The sequence below is a fragment of the Cydia pomonella genome, chromosome 2, assembly GCF_033807575.1.
Source record: "Cydia pomonella isolate Wapato2018A chromosome 2, ilCydPomo1, whole genome shotgun sequence".
Classification (NCBI taxonomy): domain Eukaryota; kingdom Metazoa; phylum Arthropoda; class Insecta; order Lepidoptera; family Tortricidae; genus Cydia; species Cydia pomonella.
The window spans coordinates 993,273-1,012,217 of NC_084704.1; the positions used below are offsets into that span (position 1 = coordinate 993,273).

An 18,945-nucleotide genomic window follows, 5' to 3' on the forward strand; every position below is an offset into this window, starting at 1 on the left:
GAGCACACAGAGATAAAGGAGCCGACCTAATTAATATTAGGGTTCGGTTTATTTTTGGCGTCTTTGTTTTCCCTATAAATTTAATATAAATGTGTTAATAGTACAGTATAAAATGTATCAGATCATCTATTGTAAGTAGTGCAAACCTGCCCTTAATGTACCCCAAAAGGGTTAACCTTGAAACACCAGCATAACGGTCAAAGAGACGAGTCAGCTGGATAGGAGTAGGGTTCAGAACCGGGAAATCCCGGTCTCGAAAGTACCGGGAATTCCCGGTTCTTTTGTCAGTAAAATGGAACCGGGAAACCAAATTTGATTCCCGGTTCTTTCGGTACTTTCGGGAATTTTATTTTTATTAAGCGATTCACACTACTATTTACTTATTTACTCTTACTTTAATTTTCCACACTTGCTACTATTCAAACATTCAAAACTAACGTGAATAATTCGTGGTATGTATTTTTGTATGTATTATTACGTAAACATCATAATTTTAGTTAATCTGTTAGGCACCTACAAAATAACGCGGAAACTCCTTTGCGGACCGCCCGGGTTCTTAAAATCTCGGCGGTTCGCAAAGCGTTTTCGCAAAAAAATCATATCTTATGAACCAGACAATGTATTTAGATAAAGTTTGAAGTATTTACTTGTTTGGTTCACAATCTATGATATAATCTAAAACCATTAATGCCAAAAGATAAATTACTTACCTAAAAGAATGTGTCAATTCGCCAAACACAAAAAAAAAATCCACTTTTTCTACAAAATTTGTCAAAATTACAATGTTCATCAATATTTCTTGGGTTTTTTAACAAATTAGCATGAATCTATTTACATAGGTAACCTACCTTACCTACCTACTTAATTATTGCTTTGATTATTTCTAGTACTTTTCGGGGTTTCGTACCCGAAGGATCCAAACGGAGCCCTATTGTAGTCACTCTAGTGTCCGTCTGTCTGTCTGTCCGTCTGTCAGACAGGTTTTACATCCAAATGGTTAGAGCTATAGTCTTAAAGTGTTTAAATTACATATTAATGTTTAAGATAATTCTAAATGTTAAGGAATCTAAGATGACTGCCTTATTTTTACCCTTTAATTGACAGTAAATACTTACTTTAGTACCTAACAATAACATAACACTATGATTAATTATAGTCTGATTTATATATAATTACCTACTACTAGGTATGAGAACAGAAAATAGAAGAAAAAATTTCGAATTAAAGTTACTTGAATACAGAATTTTAGTTTACTTTTGAAGCATAACCCTTGTTTTCTATGACAAAAACTAGCAAGAACCGAAAATACCGAAAAAACCGGGAAATCCCGGTTCCGTAATACAAAAGTACCGAAATTCCCGGTTCTCAAAAAGAATACCGGTTCCGAAAACACTAGATAGGAGCCTGAGCACACAGAGATAAAGGAGCCGACCTAATTGATATTAGGGTTCGGTTTATTTGTGGCGTCTTTGTTTTGCCTGTAAATGTAATATAAATTAGATAATGTGTTAATAGTACAGTTTAAAATGTATTAGTTCCTCTATTGTATGTAGTGCAAAGCTGTCCCTAATGTACCCCAAAAGGGTTAACCTTGAAACACCAGCATAACGGTCAAAGTGGCGAGTGAGCTGGATAGGAGCCTGAGCACACAGAGATAAAGGAGCCGACCTAATTGATATTAGGGTTCGGTTTATTTGTGGCGTCTTTGTTTTGCCTGTAAATGTAATATAAATTAGATAATGTGTTAATAGTATAGTTTAAAATGTATTAGTTCGTCTATTGTATGTAGTGCAAAGCTGCCCCTAATGTACCCCAAAAGGGTTAACCTTGAAACACCGGCATACCGGTCAAAGTAACGAGTCATCTGTATAGGAGCCTGAACACACAGAGATAAAGGAGCCCACCTAATTGACATTAGGGTTCGATATATTTGTGGGGTCTTAAGTGTAAATAATATACGTGTTTTTTTAAGCTTAATTAACTGTTGGTTTTGACTGACTGACCCTGAATACAACATTAGGCTAGTTAGATAATAGGAATCTATTTATTTTGGATTTAGATACAGCATTTCGTAGATATGCGTTGTCGTGTCCAAAAAACTCTGACCTTCTCTTTCCTCACAGAATATTAGGTACGTACAAATGAATGTAGCTTTAAAAGCATGACTTTACTCGTATTTTGACAGCGTACAACCTATTACTTATAAGCATTTTTGGCGCTAACTCGCATGCTAACTGAGCATGCCAACTCACGACACCCCCGTTCTTAGCAATCAATGGGTGAGTTTACATAAAGACAATCTATATCACCATACCAGTCTCATATAACTAGTTTCATGGCTTAGGGAGGTGATACAAGGTGTTAAAACGCCGTACCATGGATTCATCGGATTAAAAAAGACGTATCTCCATATCACTCTCAGCCGTATACGGCTTATACGTTCGTTGTTCCAAACAAGTTCGCAAATACACCTGAAGCTTTCAGGTTGGCTCCATTACAGAAACTGTAGAGGGTCTCGCTTAAGCCACGGACTTAAGGCGTATCAATTTAACGATACGACCCGCCAGGTTAACGCACACCTGGGTCTGGCATAGACGGGGGAATGTACAGAGGTGACAGTGTGGATGGCTAAATAAGAATAAGTTTTATGTCAAAAAATTCATTTTTGATAAATATAAACTGTTGACAGTACTCTTCTTTCAATTTTTTCAATTTCAATTATTTATTTAATTCGAATCCACAATAGATCCATAATTGTTAGTATTTACAACAAATCTTAAAATTAATTAAGGTTAGTGACATACAAAATAATAATAATAAATCTAATAATATATCTACAAGTACAAAAAAAATAAATATATAAAAAAAAAATATATATATATATATAACTAGGCAATCTAGATGCACCACTTCTCAGCATCTGTGGCTGCCACATGCAGTCCATTCCAGTGCATGAGCAGTGGTGCATCTATCTTACCTGCCAACGTTTTCAGGATGCTATTGGTACTGCCACACAGTCTCTGCATAAGTGACGCCGATCTGTTGCGTATAATTGCAAAAAAGTCATCCGTGTGCGCCTCCGCGAACATTCCCGACGCACTACAGTGCCGTGGCAACCCCATCAGCATCCTGAAAACGTTGCTTTCAACAGGCAACTAATACTTAATGCGTATTTATGTGTAAATAGTGTAATATAAATAAATTGTGTATGATAATAGTTTTTATTTGTGGTCTAATTTGTAATTGTGATTTTTAATTTATTTCATTTGTAGTTTTATTTGTAAGATGTATATGGACTCTGTCTGAAATAAAATAATTTTAATTTAATTTTTTTAATACTCATCGAGGCAATTGTAATAATCTCAAATACAATTAGGTTGCGTTGTTTTATCACGACCGACGACTTGACGACCGGTCTGGTCTAGTGGGAAGTGGCCCTGCCTATCGAAGCCGATGGTCCCGGGTTCAAATCCTGGTAAGGGCATTTATTTGTGTGATGAGCACGAATATTTGTTCCTGAGTCAAGGGTGTTTTCTATGTATTGAAGTATACATATATATATCGTTGTCTAAGTACCCACAACACAAGCTTTATTGAGTTTACTGTAGGACTTAGTCAATTTGTGTAATAATGTCCAATAATATTTATTTATTTACCACATACTTCATTGTCAGATTGTAACCCAACGTACATATAATGTATGTGAAGTTTCAGCTCAATCAAGTAATCGGACATGTGTAATTAAGCTTGCAAATTTTGACCCGAACTTACAAACAGTGCAAGTTACATAAAATAGGCACTTAGGTATAGAAGCAAACTCGTTAGGATACTCTACAATATTATGCTCTTTGCAAGATGACAGTATAAAAGTAAGTGAATCTCGGCTATAAATCTCCTGGGACGGATGCCGCTAATTATGAAGTATCGTCTCCGAGCTTCCATTTATAATGTCGCTGTTTATTGTCATTTTACATCTTTGTTAGTTTAGTCTTAGACTTGGACTGAAACTTAATATTATCAGAGCTTATAATACGACGCTGGCGGTCATAAGGTCATGACACATTGGTGCTCCTACTGCTCCTACACCAATATCAGTTGCGTCCACGTTTAAAACCACGTCCGCGCTGAATTCTCATTCTATCCTCTGCCTATGTGTAATTCTAACTCTGTCATCCTAATCTGTAATGCATGTGTTGTGATTGTTTTATCATATTTTATGTTGATTTTATTGTGTACCATATTTTAATTGTATTATTGCAATTAAAGTAATTGATTCACTGAAAATAAAGGTACATTGTGGTGCTAGACACATATCAAGTGAATTAAATAAGTTCGCCTTTGTTCGTTATATCTGATGTAATCAATATTTATTTTTTCTCGTAAAATAAAATGTTTACTTACGAGAGAAATACGGTAAAAATGTATTATTTTAAAATGTTTTTGTTCGCATATAAAACTGTTTCGAACAGACAACTTATAGTCGTAAAACACTTGAAATTTTAAATTTCTTCAAATGTAGCTGAGCCGTTCCAAGACAGCAATGAAATTCAATCTCTAAGGAGGTGAAAGTGAGGTTAAAAGTTTTAACAACTTCTACGCGGGCATCGCGGGTAGTGATGTAATATTAAAAGATGGAATATCCTGACAAGACTTCGGACATAACCTTAAAATCCTGACATTCCCTATTTACGAACTTAAGAAGATTGACGAAGATTATATATCTAAACCTCCCGAAGTGTCTTTAATTATTTCTGTATTTAGAAGTCTTTAAAATCTTTTATTAATTAAGCAATCGTTTTTTCCGGGATATTTTTTAAGTTATGTTTTCAACGCTCACATCGGTTTGAGCGTCTCGGGAGTCCCGGTCGTGTCCTCTCTCACAAACAAGCGCAGTGAGATTATTGTATCATTTTTTACTAACTTGTAGTACCTACCTTTTTAGATGAGGTTTGCTTGATTCAGTTTTTCCGACTCGAATGTTTTTCAACTTGTTAGAGACCCGAGTCTTTTGAAGAGACTTGAGTCCTTTTCGGAGAACTCTCACTTTTTTTTGTTTGCAAAATTTCGAAAAGCATTGCCTTTAATGCATTGCTTTTAATATTCGTGGAGTAGGTTCACAAATCATACAATAACGCATAATTTCTTTACTGTTATTAAGGTAAAACCAATAAAATTGTTGACGGAGGCTTGAGTCCGTTTGAGTTGCTCTTAAAAAGACTCAATAAAGAACTGGCCTCGGGACTTAGAAGAGTCAGAAGTTTTTTAAGCGCCGATCTCGTAAAAACGAGTCGAGTTCTTCAAATTCAGAATCAAACGACTAAAATTCCTACCAACACTAGTGATTAGTGCTTCATAAACGAACGCCGTCAGAATTCAATATTATGTCTACAATTCTCACAATTGAATACAGCGTTTTCAATTTATCTAAATCCTATAAAAAACACTCGATAAAAATGGAAACAAATACCCCGATACATCTTTTCGACAGCCGATCCGTTTGATAGATCCCATGGACTCCGGCATGGAAATATATCCCCATATCCGTCTTCGTTATAAAGGGGGTTACATATGAACCTATTTGTTGGAAGGGTTGGGTTTTTCGGTAAAGCGTTTGATACATTTGCGCGTTAGTTGGGGTTATGATGGCTGTTTATTCTAGATGTACTAATAAAATTTTCTAGGTTTAAGCATTGGTGCAATTGACAGTTGTTAGACCAATGTATATATGTAAACACTTTATTGTACCTAAGGCAGGTTGAGACACAGAAAAACAAAATATATACAATGTGCAATGTTCAATGGTGATGTTGTAAAATTGTAACCTATGAGCCCAAAAGAATGCAGATCCTTTCGGACGTGCCATAACTGTACTGCCATAACTTTTAGATACTGTCCCGCCAAAGTTTCGGTTACGGTCGACTTTAGCTTAGAAATCATATTTACTACCGAAGGTTTGGTTTCGACAGAAGATAGAGCAAACCTAAATCTTCGGTTTCGATTTTGACAAAAAACCGATTTCGGGCGGACACTAGTCATATCACCATCAGAAATAGGTGTGTATTGAAAGTTGGTCAGCTTATGTCCACCTACTCGTAGCATGGCCAGTATCCACATTTGCACCAATTGAATAAAACCTGTCCCCTTTGTATCTTGTTAATCTTACCACAGATTAAATAAACGACGCAGAGACACACGGACAAATTGCGCAAGAACACAATGACAATAGGGCTGACACGCGGTATTCGACATTCCCCAAATATTTGCTGTTTTAAGCCTTTCCTTTGTCCGGTCCCGTGATTTATATTACTTGTTATATCACTACATGGTGTACTGCTGTTGAGGGAAAACGCTGCGTTTTATTTGGTGTTTAGCTTGCTTCAAAAACTGGTTGTGTTTATAAAGTTATAAATAAATATGTTATGATAATATTCCTTGTCAAACAATTTGTAAGTCGAAAACAATTGGGAGGCCAATTTGAACTTACATTTTGACATCAAAATTATATTAGCGTCTCGCTAATACACATGCAGATACGTACGAGTGAAATGAATGCGTAAATGACATCATTTAGATATCCAAATATAAGTTTGAATTGGCCTCCTGATCTCTTTGTGAATGTAGTTACACTATAGACTTTTTTTTAATCAGTACTTACCTACATTTTAACGTTGACCTATCAAACCAAACCCTAAACCCCAAATGTTATCTGGAAAAGTTCCTTTTTAGGAATAATCCTGGCCATTGTTTTACCTCTACCACAGATTATACATAAATATAATGTTTAATTTGTATTCATGTAATGTTGGTTGAAAAGCGGTACGGTGCAACCGGCAATAAGAGCATAATCAGTCACCTTTTTTCAAATAAAAAATTAGTAAATATGCATGTAAGTTCTGAGATGTAATGCTTTGAAAATATGTGTCCCGCCGAGTTTCTTGCCGTATTCGGATACCCTCCTACAACTTAGGAGGGATTTAAATCTTCTCGGGTCAGAGGTGTAGGGTTAGAGCCGGCGTAGCTTTATTTGACGTTCATAAGCACATTGTATTATGCCTACTTGGAAAATAAGCTATCTTAAGCTTTACATTAAATGTCGTCAAGTAACCTTTATATATTCTAACGTCAAAATAACCGTCGTGTCTTAAACGCTCGTTTTCCCCTCACAGTATCTTACGGCTGTCCGCCAAAACGAATAGCGCACTTATGGCGCAAACAAAATGCCGACAACTATTATTGTGGACTGAGTTATTCCAGCTTTTACCAAGTTTTGGGAGCAGATGAATTGAAATTTATCATGAATGGAAATGTCATGATCGTGACATGCGGCGAGGTTACGGGTAAAAACGGTAGTTTTATTTACTTAATATTTTTATTTTATTCTGTAGGCTACATTTTGAGTTCGGTAAGCGTTGGTTTTCAAGTAATTGTTTCGTTTACATAGATTAAATGTCATCAATTAACCTCAAATACGAATGGAATTCTAATATTTAGATTATTTATCTTTTTATTGTTTTTGCTGTATCAAGTAGACACTAGACCTATGTATTCAGGACCCCTAGTGTAAATAAATTCGATTTCGAAACGTGACGTACGCGTTTGCGTTTAGTCTCATTTTGTATTGGATTTAGAAAGAGCGCGCCAAGCGGGACGTTTTGGAAACTCAAAATCCTATACAAAATGAGACTTAACGCAAACGCGTTCGTCACGTTATGATGTCGATCAAATTTACACTAGGGGTACAGAATTACTTTAGGCATTGAACATAATACATCTTATATATACAAATACAAAACCTTCTAGAAAAGAGCGTACTCCCATCTTATTTATTATCCGTTTTACGTGCGCTAGTAAGTAAGAAATGACATGTTTGAAATCTTGCTTAGCCAAATCTTAAAAGCGTTAACACACATCGAACCGAATATCAACCCTCGTGTGGTTTTTTAAGAAAGAAAGAAAGATGTCCATTAGTTGCTTGCGGGTATTATTTAATAGTATTGGTACTATTGGTGTGGCATGGATTTCATAAAAAATGCTCCAATTGATCACCTGCTCCTTTTTTAAGTATGTAAAAAATTTATATGTCCTATTTTGTCCCCAGGACCTCCAATCAGAGATCGAGACCCACCGCGATGTGTACGCGTCGCTCACCGGCACCGGCCGGCGGCTGCTCGGCTCCCTGTCCTCGCAGGAGGATGCCGTCATGCTGCAGCGGAGACTGGATGAGATGAACCAGCGATGGCACCATCTCAAGGCCAAGAGTATGGCTATCAGGTCAGTACCTTCAGAACTCCATACTTACAGGATGATAAGGCTCCATGTCCTCGCAGGAGGATACCGTGATGGTGCAGCGGCAGCTAGGTCCGAATCTAAGGTCCCGAAGTAAATTATTTTAAGAATGTAGTGACCATGTAAGCTAGGATTAAAGAAACCGGTCTTCACAAATGTGACAATAGGTCACCAATAGGATGTAAATGGAAGTCAGTTTTGAGAAAAGGTCCCCCGATAAACGAAACTTTCGTAAGAAGACTTAAGTAGTAAAAAAAGAAGACTTAAGGATACAAATATACTCATTTAAAATTACTTTTATTATCAACGTTGGGAGATGCGCCGACACTCGACGAAAATAACCATTTAAGGACATACTGCTATTGAATAGAATTTGTTTACTTACTTACACATCTTCATTAAAAGCTTCATTTGTTCTAAATATAAACAGTACCCCTAGTGTAAATATTTTCGACAGCGAAACGTGACGTACGCGTTTGCGTTAAGTGTCATTTTGTATGAGATTTTTGACTTTCCAAAACGTCCCGCTTGGCGCGCTGTTCAAAAACCCATACAAAATGAGACTTAACGCAAACGCGTACGTCACGTTTCGAAATCGAAATTATTTACACTAGGGGTGCAGAACTGCGCTGCACTATAAACATAAAATAGGGTAAATCGTTAATAATTGGCCACCGTATATTAAAAACGATCTCTGTTTATAGCTGAACAGAATTCATTTTTAGTATGAGCAATTGACGATTTACCCTACTTACTACAAAATTATTAAGAAATACATATTAAAAAAATTATATGAGTAAGTGATTTGGTATATGAGTATAGAATAAAACTCTGCCGGCTATTAGCAATACTAAAGCGGCCCGTTTAATACAAATGCTAAATATATTGGCTTCTAGTATTTTGAGACTAAATATGACGGTATTTAGTCTCAAAATACTAGAAGCCAACAGTAAAGCGCTCCGTTGTCCAACCTAATAAGGTTTGCGGCGAGGACCTAATCTGTAGTTTATGCAGAGAATTCCTTCCTAATTGCCACTTTATCATTACTGAAATATCTGGAAGCCTTGTTATTGATAATGGTAAAGGAATTGTGAGGTTTATTATCTTATTCGGAAGGCGAGTTTAATGAAAATTCTGATACCTGTAAAGTGTAAGCAGAAACTTACCATATTAAAACTTCTAAACGCGAAAATTTTATATGGGTTTTGAGAAAAAATAACAGGCTATCGATTTAAAAAGGAAAAAACAGTGTCTAAAATAAATTTAGTGTTGTGACGTAGTTTTACATTCATTTTGTATGTCCGTCACAAAACTGACACCCAAACTGGGGACATTTTTTTTCTTTGTGCCCAATAAATATAGTGCCTGTGATCCTATCTATATATATTGGTTAGTGCGAAAATAAGACAAAAAAAATTTAGGAATCCCGATATAGACCCGTTTACAACAAATCGGCACACACTAAACTCCACTCGACTTATCAGTCCGTTACCGTCATTACGGCAATTATTCGTCGCCGGCGGCTAACCGTAATCCACTTATCCGGCTGTAACCGGTTAACCGGACGGGACTGTCCGCTTTGTGGTCACCGTGTGATTTTTATTGGTTAGTCAGATTGTTGGAATAATAATGAAACGTCAAAATGTCTTTGCGCCTAATTAAATATATTTTTTTTTACTTGAAATGGACTTGCGGTTTTGTTTATGATACTAGGGAACATGGCCCCGAAATTTAAAGCCATTCACACTTATAAAAAGTATGAAAATTTGAAAGTACTTTAAGAACCGGGCCTTCTCAGGGGTAGGTAAAATAACCCTGAAGATTTCCTGATTTAGATTTTCTTTTTTAATCATTTAGAATGTACTGTATGTACTGTCTGCTTGATGTATGTGTAATTTTCCTTTTCCTCTAATTCATTCGTGCACTACCTGTTCTAAAAACTTACTGTTCTTTATATCCTGCTACCCTAAGGTTGTCTGGAAGAGATCGCTTACAGCGATAAGACCGCCTGTTGCTACCTTTCTTTACATTGTAAATCTGTTTTTTAAATTTATTTTCTTTGTGGTGCAATAAAGAATATTTACTTACTTACTTACTTACTTAGATTTTTTTTTGTAATAAATGGGTATGTGAATATTTTCGCATAGGTAACTAATATAAAAAAAAAGTGTAATGGCTCGAAAAAATAAATGAGTTACTCCCCTCAACATTGCTTATAAGCAATAAAGATAATCAGCACATGCTAGGTTTGCCAAAACCTAACGTTCACGAGCAAATTTCCCACGAAAATTTAATTTTCTCGCTCAATACCCTGAAAAGATATGCTCCTTTAGGACCAAGGCGTTTATACGGCCATTATAATTTATTTATGACTGGCAAAACTTCCTATGACGCAATTACACGAAAAATTTACTGGCAACCTTTACTTGCCTGCCTTTGGAGGCGTTCTAAATACACTCTAAATATTGGGAATTCTGATGTTCACTCAAGACCGAATGCAGCTAATAATGCATTTACAATTGTATGTTTCCTTGGCTCTATTTTAAAGTATGTTAAAGCAACAGAACGGTCTTAATTTATAACCAGGTCGGAACGCAACGGAACGGTCTATATTTATGATATATATAGATGCATATATATATCATCATCATCAAAATTTAAGAGCGCCATGCTCTTAAATTTTGATGATGATGATCTTGTCTTGATCTTGTCGGTGGAGTACACGCCAGTTTTCGCGTTCCCCGGCCAAGTTCTTTAGGTCCCTCTAAGACACGCCATTTGCTTTTCCTTTTAGTTGCTGCATGTAGCTTGCTCGTGGTTTTCGTCTTCCTCTCCTACCTTCTTGCCTTCTATAATAAGTTTAAAGAAAGTGTCGTATCTTATTAAATGACCTATAATTTTGCCTCGTCTATTCTCTATTTTCCTCAGTAGGCGTCTCCTCTCTCCAACAATTCCCAGCACTTCCTCGTTCGTTTTTTCCTCCGTTCAACTTATTCTCACCGTTCTCCTCCACAACCACCTCTCAAAAGTCTCCAATCTAAAGAAAAAGTGACAAAGCCTCCCAGTGGCGGAGGCCGGATTCGAACCGACGTCTACATCTTACGCAGCTAACAGTCACTTAATAACTTTGAGCTGAAAACGGAAGAAATTTCTTAATAATTGGAAGTAATATTAATGATATACATTTTATGACATACGTGAATTATGTGACATTTTTTTTTAATGTTATGGATATTATTTTTCATTATTATGTATTATTACTAATTTAACACTGACAGTGTATTATTTAAAATGTATTTACTTTATTCTTATCAATGTTTGAAAACGTTTTTTCACCTTCGTGTGCATCTACGAAATAAATGAATATGCAATACTGAGCAGTGCTGCTAGTATATTACAGCAATATATTTTCAACCCTGCGAAATGTAGTGTCTCCCAATATAACTATATCAATTTTATAATAATTATGCTTTAACAATTTTACTTTCACCTTTCAAATTAAATAAAACCTTTTGCAATTACCTCGCCGTCTCTATTAAGTCTAAAGTAAACCATCTCCCTGCGAAATCTGCAGAAAATTGTCATAACTGTATTAGAGTGTAATTTAAGAAATTATTACCAATTGACCGGGAACTTCAAAGCATTTGCACGGAATTGGTAGCCGAGGGCTAGGGCAAATTGTCTCGTCTGATACGGAAGGGGGGAGGGGGGGAGGGCTTAAATTTGCGTGTAACTAGGATGATTATGAATTTCGAGAGGTAATGTTGTTTCGTTGTAGGGGAATGATGGATTAGTAGGCAATTTCTTTCGGTATACTTTAGATAAACACGGAATTCTTAGAGTTTCTCAAAATAAAACTGGTTGGTATAATAATGTCATAATTCGCGATAGTATATACGGGTAAGTGTGACTTATGTACCTTGATATTGGGGCATTTTTACAAATTGATTCGTGTTTATTGCGAGTTCATACATTTGCCACTATGCGAAAGTAAAGAGAAATAGAGGTGGATTGTTAATATGGAGGTCAGTCGTATTTATCCGTATTTATCTTACTTATTAACAAACTAGGTATATTGTTTTCTGCTCAATACTCTATAATTGCAGTATTCTCTCTCGTGAAATATATTTGTCGATCGTTGATCTTACGAGTAGTTTCCGGAAGAGTTATTAATAAAAATATATTTTTATAGATTTTAGTACCTATGCAAACCATTAGAATAATAATATGTTGGTTTAAAAAAAGTTGTTATATTGTGCACAAATCACGCGAGCTTTTTTCGGAAACTTTTTAGACCCCCCCTCCCCCTTGGTGATATTTGGTGAGGTTCTTGGCTAACCCCCCCTCCCCCACATTACCTCACGTGTATTTTTATTTTATTTTTTCATTCGACCAATTTTAAGATAAATAGTATTGTATAGAGCAAATCTTGTTTATACTCGCTATTTTGAAGTGCCAAGTGAAGATTTATCTTTAACGAAACCGAGAAAAAGTATGTAGTAGATATTTTTCTTACTTTCGTTCACTATAAAAAAATACACGTGAGGTCTCCTTATACCCCCCTCCAACGTGATCTGTCGTGATTTTTTCGTGACCGGGGGGTCCCCCCCTATCGAACCTCGCGATCTGTGCACAAGCCCTTACATAAAGCTACGTTAAAGGTATTCTCGACACATCATAATAAAGCAAAGCATCTTATTCCTCCAACATAATATCAAATTAGGTACTTAAAGTTTCGCTCGAATAGCTTAAATAAATACAAAGTGTAAAGCGTGCATTCTAGCGTCGGGGATTCCTCAGTCTTCCCTTTTGTGAGCTATAATGGACGTTGTCTTAAATACTATGATAAAATCCGAGGAATGAAGCTCCTGGAGGTAAGAGAGGGTCAGAATATATCTACCGGGAAAGTAAATCCAGAATGAGTAATACGAGTCACTAGGTATTTTTTATGCTAGGATTAATAGATAAATATTGACGACCGGTTTGGCCTAGTGGGTAGTGACCCTGCCTACGAAGCTGATGGTCCCGGGTTCAAATCCTGGTTAGGGCATTTATTCGTGTGATGAGCATGGAAATTTGTTCCTGAGTCATGGGTGTTTTCTATGTATTTAAGTATTTATAAATATTTATATATTATATATATCGTTGTCTAAGTACCCTCAACACAAGCCTTATTGAGCTTACTGTGGGACTTAGTCAATTTGTGTAATAATGTCCTATAATATTTATTTATTTATTTCGGGACAATCTCACACATATCGACCTAGCCCCAAACTAAGCAAAGCTTGTACTATGGAATCTCCGGCAATGATGAACATACTTACATAGATAAAAACATACAGATAACAGATAACTGTAGGCTGTACTCCTCAATCTAACCAACATTTGCGCAGAAACTTTTTAAAATAACTTGTATTTTGATTTTTAGAACACTTAAAAGTTTATGCTAAGGCAGAATGTATTGCGAATTTTGTTACGTTTAAAGCAGTACATTGAAGTTAATATTTAATTTGTATCAAAAATAGGAAGTTTATTATTTTTAAAAATAGCTGAACAAATGTTGGTTAGTTTCAGGAGTATAGCCTACAGTTAAATTTATTGCTCGTGTTATAGGCCACGCCCGGTATATACAATACAATACAATACAAATACTCTTTATTGCACACCTCAATAAAAACAATACAGAGAGAAAACAGAATCAGAAGTAGAGGTAAACAATAGGCGGTCTTATCGCTAAAAAGCGATCTCTTCCAGACAACCTTTAGGTAACAAATAACTCAGGAATAAATATTCGTGATGAACACACAAATAAATGTCCTTACCGGGATTCGAACCCGGGACCTCCTGCTTATTAGGCAGAACCACTACCGACTAAGCTAGGAGGCAGTCAAACGAGTGATAATTGTTGCCGTATATTCGTATAATCTTCTTCTTTTCATCCTGTTACCCCCTGCTGGGGTGTAGGGCTCGTACCATTTTCTTCCACTGACTCCGGTCCTGGGCAGCTTGGGTAACCTCCTCCCACCCCATCCCCAATACACCCAACTCTTGCTCCACGGAACGGCGCCAAGTAGATTTAGGGCGACCATGTTTCCGTTTTCCGGGCATCTTCAAAGTCAGGGCCACCTTGGATAGGTGGGTGTCAGGCTTCCTGAGGATATGCCCTATCCAATGCCATTTGCGCGTTTGGATCTCCTTATGTACGGGTGCTTGTCCGGTTATTCTCCTTAAGTGAGCGTTTGTGATCCAGTTAGGCCAAAAGATGTGCAGAATTTGCCTTAAGCATTTGTTCACAAACACTTGGAGTTTTGTCATTAGGTCTTTGCGGACAAACCAGGTTTCGCACCCGTACAATATCGTATAATATCGTATAATATAATATAAATGGGTAAATAGGTATATAGTGGGTAAGTATATAAGATATAAGTTTATTTTTATGTTAGCTATCATATAAACCTACTCTATAAAAGAATAGGCCGCAAATAAATGTAATAAACCGAGATAACTCAACTACCTTCTGTGATATTCATCTGTCCTCCATACGTCTTTAATCGGCTCTGTGTCCATTAGCATACGTGATTCGATCAAGCGATAACGCTGCGTTAACGCAAATGCCGAGCATAGTGCTGGGCTGTTGTCGCCGATAGTGTTGGTTAAAGTTAAAACACTTAAAAAACGAGTCCATTGAGTCCTCTGCTTTAAGACTCGAATGTGGTTTTTAGACTCGTATAATTAAGTGTTATAGATATCAATATGAAACAATTTCTATATCATAATTAGAAAATGTGACTGCTTCAACGAGCGGGGTAGGTACTTAAGTGCAATATTGGAAACGAGGGTTTTAATGTAAGATGCGAGTTTGCAATATTCTTACCCCCGGAGTTGCACATAATGTTTTTCATGACACTCGAGAAAAAAAAATCAAGCGAAATAATTTTTATATACGCTGACATTTGAAACATTCGTCCGCCATATTGTCATTTTTTGACAGCGTAGGTATCGAAGGACCAGATCCATCCCGGCATTCAGCCACGATTGAAATACATAAACACAATTAAAACTATTTGATATTTAATAAAAATAAACAAATATCGTCAAGGCGCTAGAGTCTGTTCACATATTTTTGAGCACCTTGACCGCTCTGACACATATGACGTCATTATTTTAAAAGTAAACTCATTTATACATACTTGGTTCGTATGAGTTAGTGACATAGACATATAAAATTGTTTTAATTCAATCGTTTTGTTTCGAGTCACTGTAGTTTAAAATTAAATTTAACAATAATTCAGTTAATATTTTTATAATGATTGTATGATATGTCAAAGTTTATCGATGTCGACTTATGAAACAACATTCTTTCCCCGTCATATTAATATCGTCAAAGCGAAATTGCCCCCGAATTGCCGCCGAAACCGGCCCATCCCTATGCGTGAGCCTATCCAGTGTGTAGCCACGCGTGATGTCTTGATTGGCTCACTGATTGTCTGGACACTGTTTAATTATATCTATGCCACTGACTTAGCCTATATGTAGGTATAATTGAAAATTAGATTTAACTAGAAGTTAATCTACTACTGTTTTGACAACCTCACCCGCTTCAGTACTTCTAATTCTAACTGTAGATGCCTACATCTCACAGATGTGCAAGCAAGGTGTGTCTAGTAAAAGATACCTTATAAGGAATATCTACTCTTATCTGTTATTTACGGCCCGATTCGAAGAATGAGATACGATAACGATAAGTTCTGGTTTAGATAAGTTCTCATTTAGATATCGTTTATTCGTCGTATAATTGACAGAAGGTGCGATTTGGGCAACCAATGTCATTTTGACGTTAGAAATAAGTATCGTAGATAGATCTTATTGGGATCACAGCGGAATCGAAATAAACGTCAATTTTGACTTTTGAATGTCGTTTAGCTATCGATCTTTTAAAGATTTTTCCAAGAACTTAAACGTGTCTTAATCATTTCAATCGGGCCGTTATTTTTGATAAGAAATAAATGATAGATAATATTCACTATTTCTTTTTGGAAATTAAATAGTTCTATTCCCTTACAAATATTTATAGAATTTCGAAACTTTTCCATGTAGAAAAATTAGAAATTGTGGAAACTTTCCTATGGCACATTAATATATAATACTTACATCTACATTTCTATAAAATATCTATCAAGAAGTGTTACGTCGTATCACTTCGAAATATTGCAGTAGGGCTAATGGTCGACTCTTTATCGCTTGTCACTATGCCTGTCGCGTTCTAACAAGTATGTAAGTGCGAAAGTGACGCATGGCATTGCAGGTGATAAAAATGCGACCATGATACCGCTGCTGCGTTTAGCAATTTTAAAGAAATATTATACGACATTATTACACAAATTGACTAAGTCCCACAGTAAGCTCAATAAGGCTTGTGTTGAGGGTACTTAGACAACGATATATATAATATATAAATATTTATAAATACTTAAATAGAAAACACCCATGACTCAGGAACAAATATCCATGTTCATCACACGAATAAATGCCCTTACCAGGATTTGAACCCGGGACCATCAGCTTCGTAGGCAGGGTCACTACCCACTAGGCCAAACCGGTCGTCAAAATTTTACAGTTCGAAATAAAATAACTTTATATCCATATTATACAATACTCGGAACACATATAAAAGTTCCGACATAAAAGTCGTTAAACAGCTGTAAAATCAAAATTTCTCTTTTATGACTTAAATCTGCGATATGTAAAATGCCTTATCATTTTATGATGTCACGCAGGTATGAACATTATCTAAGGAGTTTAATTCTCGTCGTACTTCCTTGTGAGGTTTTCTCGTAAAACAGTTAAAAAAAAAAGCGGCCAAGTGCGAGTCGGACTCGCGCATGAAGGGTTCCGTACCAGTTATGACGTATTAAAAAAAAATCTACTTACTAGATCTCATTCAACATTTTACCTACGGAAGGTGGAGGTAAGGAAATAAATCTCCATGTACCAAAAAGTGTCATCAAAAAACCTTAAATAGGTGGCGCTACAATACCTAGAATACTTGAACAAAAAAAAATCAAATCATAGACAGCGCACTTCACTCCGTCAATAGCACCTAGGTTCTTAGCTACTCTAGCGCTACTCTGGAGAGATTTGGAACTATTATTTATAGCTGACAGCTGGAGACTTTTGCAACAGTTCTACCATAAGAGATGTCACTCCTCTTAATTCCACACTCCATAATTTTACCACTTTGGACACACATTTTACCACTTTGGAAGTGTCTCTCGCGCAAACTATTCAGTTTAGAAAAAAAATGATATTAGAAACCTCAATATCATTTTTGAAGACCTATCCGTAGATACCCCACACGTATGGGTTTGATGAAAAAAAAAAATATTTTTATTTTATGACTTATTAAAAAAACTACTTACTAGATCTCGTTCAAACCAATTTTCGGTGGAAGTTTGCATGGTAATGTATATCATATATTTTTTTTAGATTTTTCATTCTGTTATTTTAGAAGTTACAGGGGGGGGGACACACATTTTTTCACTTTGAAAGTGTCTCTTGCGCAAACTGTTCAGTTTAGAAAAAAATGTTATTAGGAACCTAAATATCATTTTTGAAGACCTATCCATAGATACCCCACACGTATGGGTTTGATGAATTTTTTTTTTTTAAATTTTATGACGTAGTAGTAAAAAAACTACTTACTCGATCTCGTTCAAACCAATTTTCGGTGGAAGTTTGCATGGCAATGTATAACATATATTTTTATTAGATTTTTCGTTCTGTTATTTTAGAAGTTACGGGGGGGGGGACACATTTTACCACTTTGGAAGTGTCTCTCGCGCAAACTATTCAGTTTAGAAAAAAATGATAATAGAAACCTCAATATCATTTTTAAAGACCTATCCATAGATACCCCACACGTATGGGTTTGATGAAAAAATATTTTTTGAGTTTCAGTTCTAAGTATGGGGAACCTCCAAAATTTATTGTTTTTTTTTCTATTTTTGTGTAAAAATCCTAATGCGGTTCATAGAATACATCTACTTACCAAGTTTGAACAGTATAGCCCTTATAGTTTCGGAAAAAAGTGGCGGTGATATAATCGGACAGACAGACGGACATGACGAATCTATAAGGGTTCAGTTTTTTGCCATTTGGCTACGGAACCCTAAAAAGAGTGTACAAGGTTTAAGGGTTGCAGTTTTAAGCGTCTATATGCTATGGTAACCGCTTAGGCGGGCAGGCTGATGCCATAACTTGGATGATAGTACGTAAATTAGATTACATATCGACTTTTTGCACTTTCTGTATTCATGTACCCATAATTATTACCTAGAAGTTAATTTAGTATGATCGAAGAGAATTTGAAATAGAGGTGGAATCTCAAAGAAAATTTTGCTTGCACAGTAAATTTACTGCCGTCTTTCACCACGTGATTAAAACTTTTAGGACGTCATTTATCTTTGATCCTTATTAAAGAATAAGCATGGCATGTGTTAAATTTGTTAATTATCAAAAAGTGGCGCCATCTTACCGGACATCGGCTAAAGGTTGTGGCGCCATCGCTCAAAACGATGCCGCCATACCTTTGGCCTTTGATCTATTAGATGGCACCTCTTTTTGATATTTGACAAATTTAACACATAGTTATCAGTGAAA

The 18,945-nt window shown here is 36.0% G+C and overlaps 1 protein-coding gene across 1 annotated transcript in view; it reads left to right on the forward strand.

Annotated features, from left to right (window-relative positions):
• Positions 1-18,945, forward strand: part of LOC133515617 (uncharacterized) — a 1,004,237-nt gene that overhangs the window by 838,911 nt on the left and 146,381 nt on the right. The window contains 1 exon segment of the mRNA XM_061848189.1: positions 8,099-8,271. Within this exon segment, the coding sequence (XP_061704173.1) occupies positions 8,099-8,271 (173 nt within the window).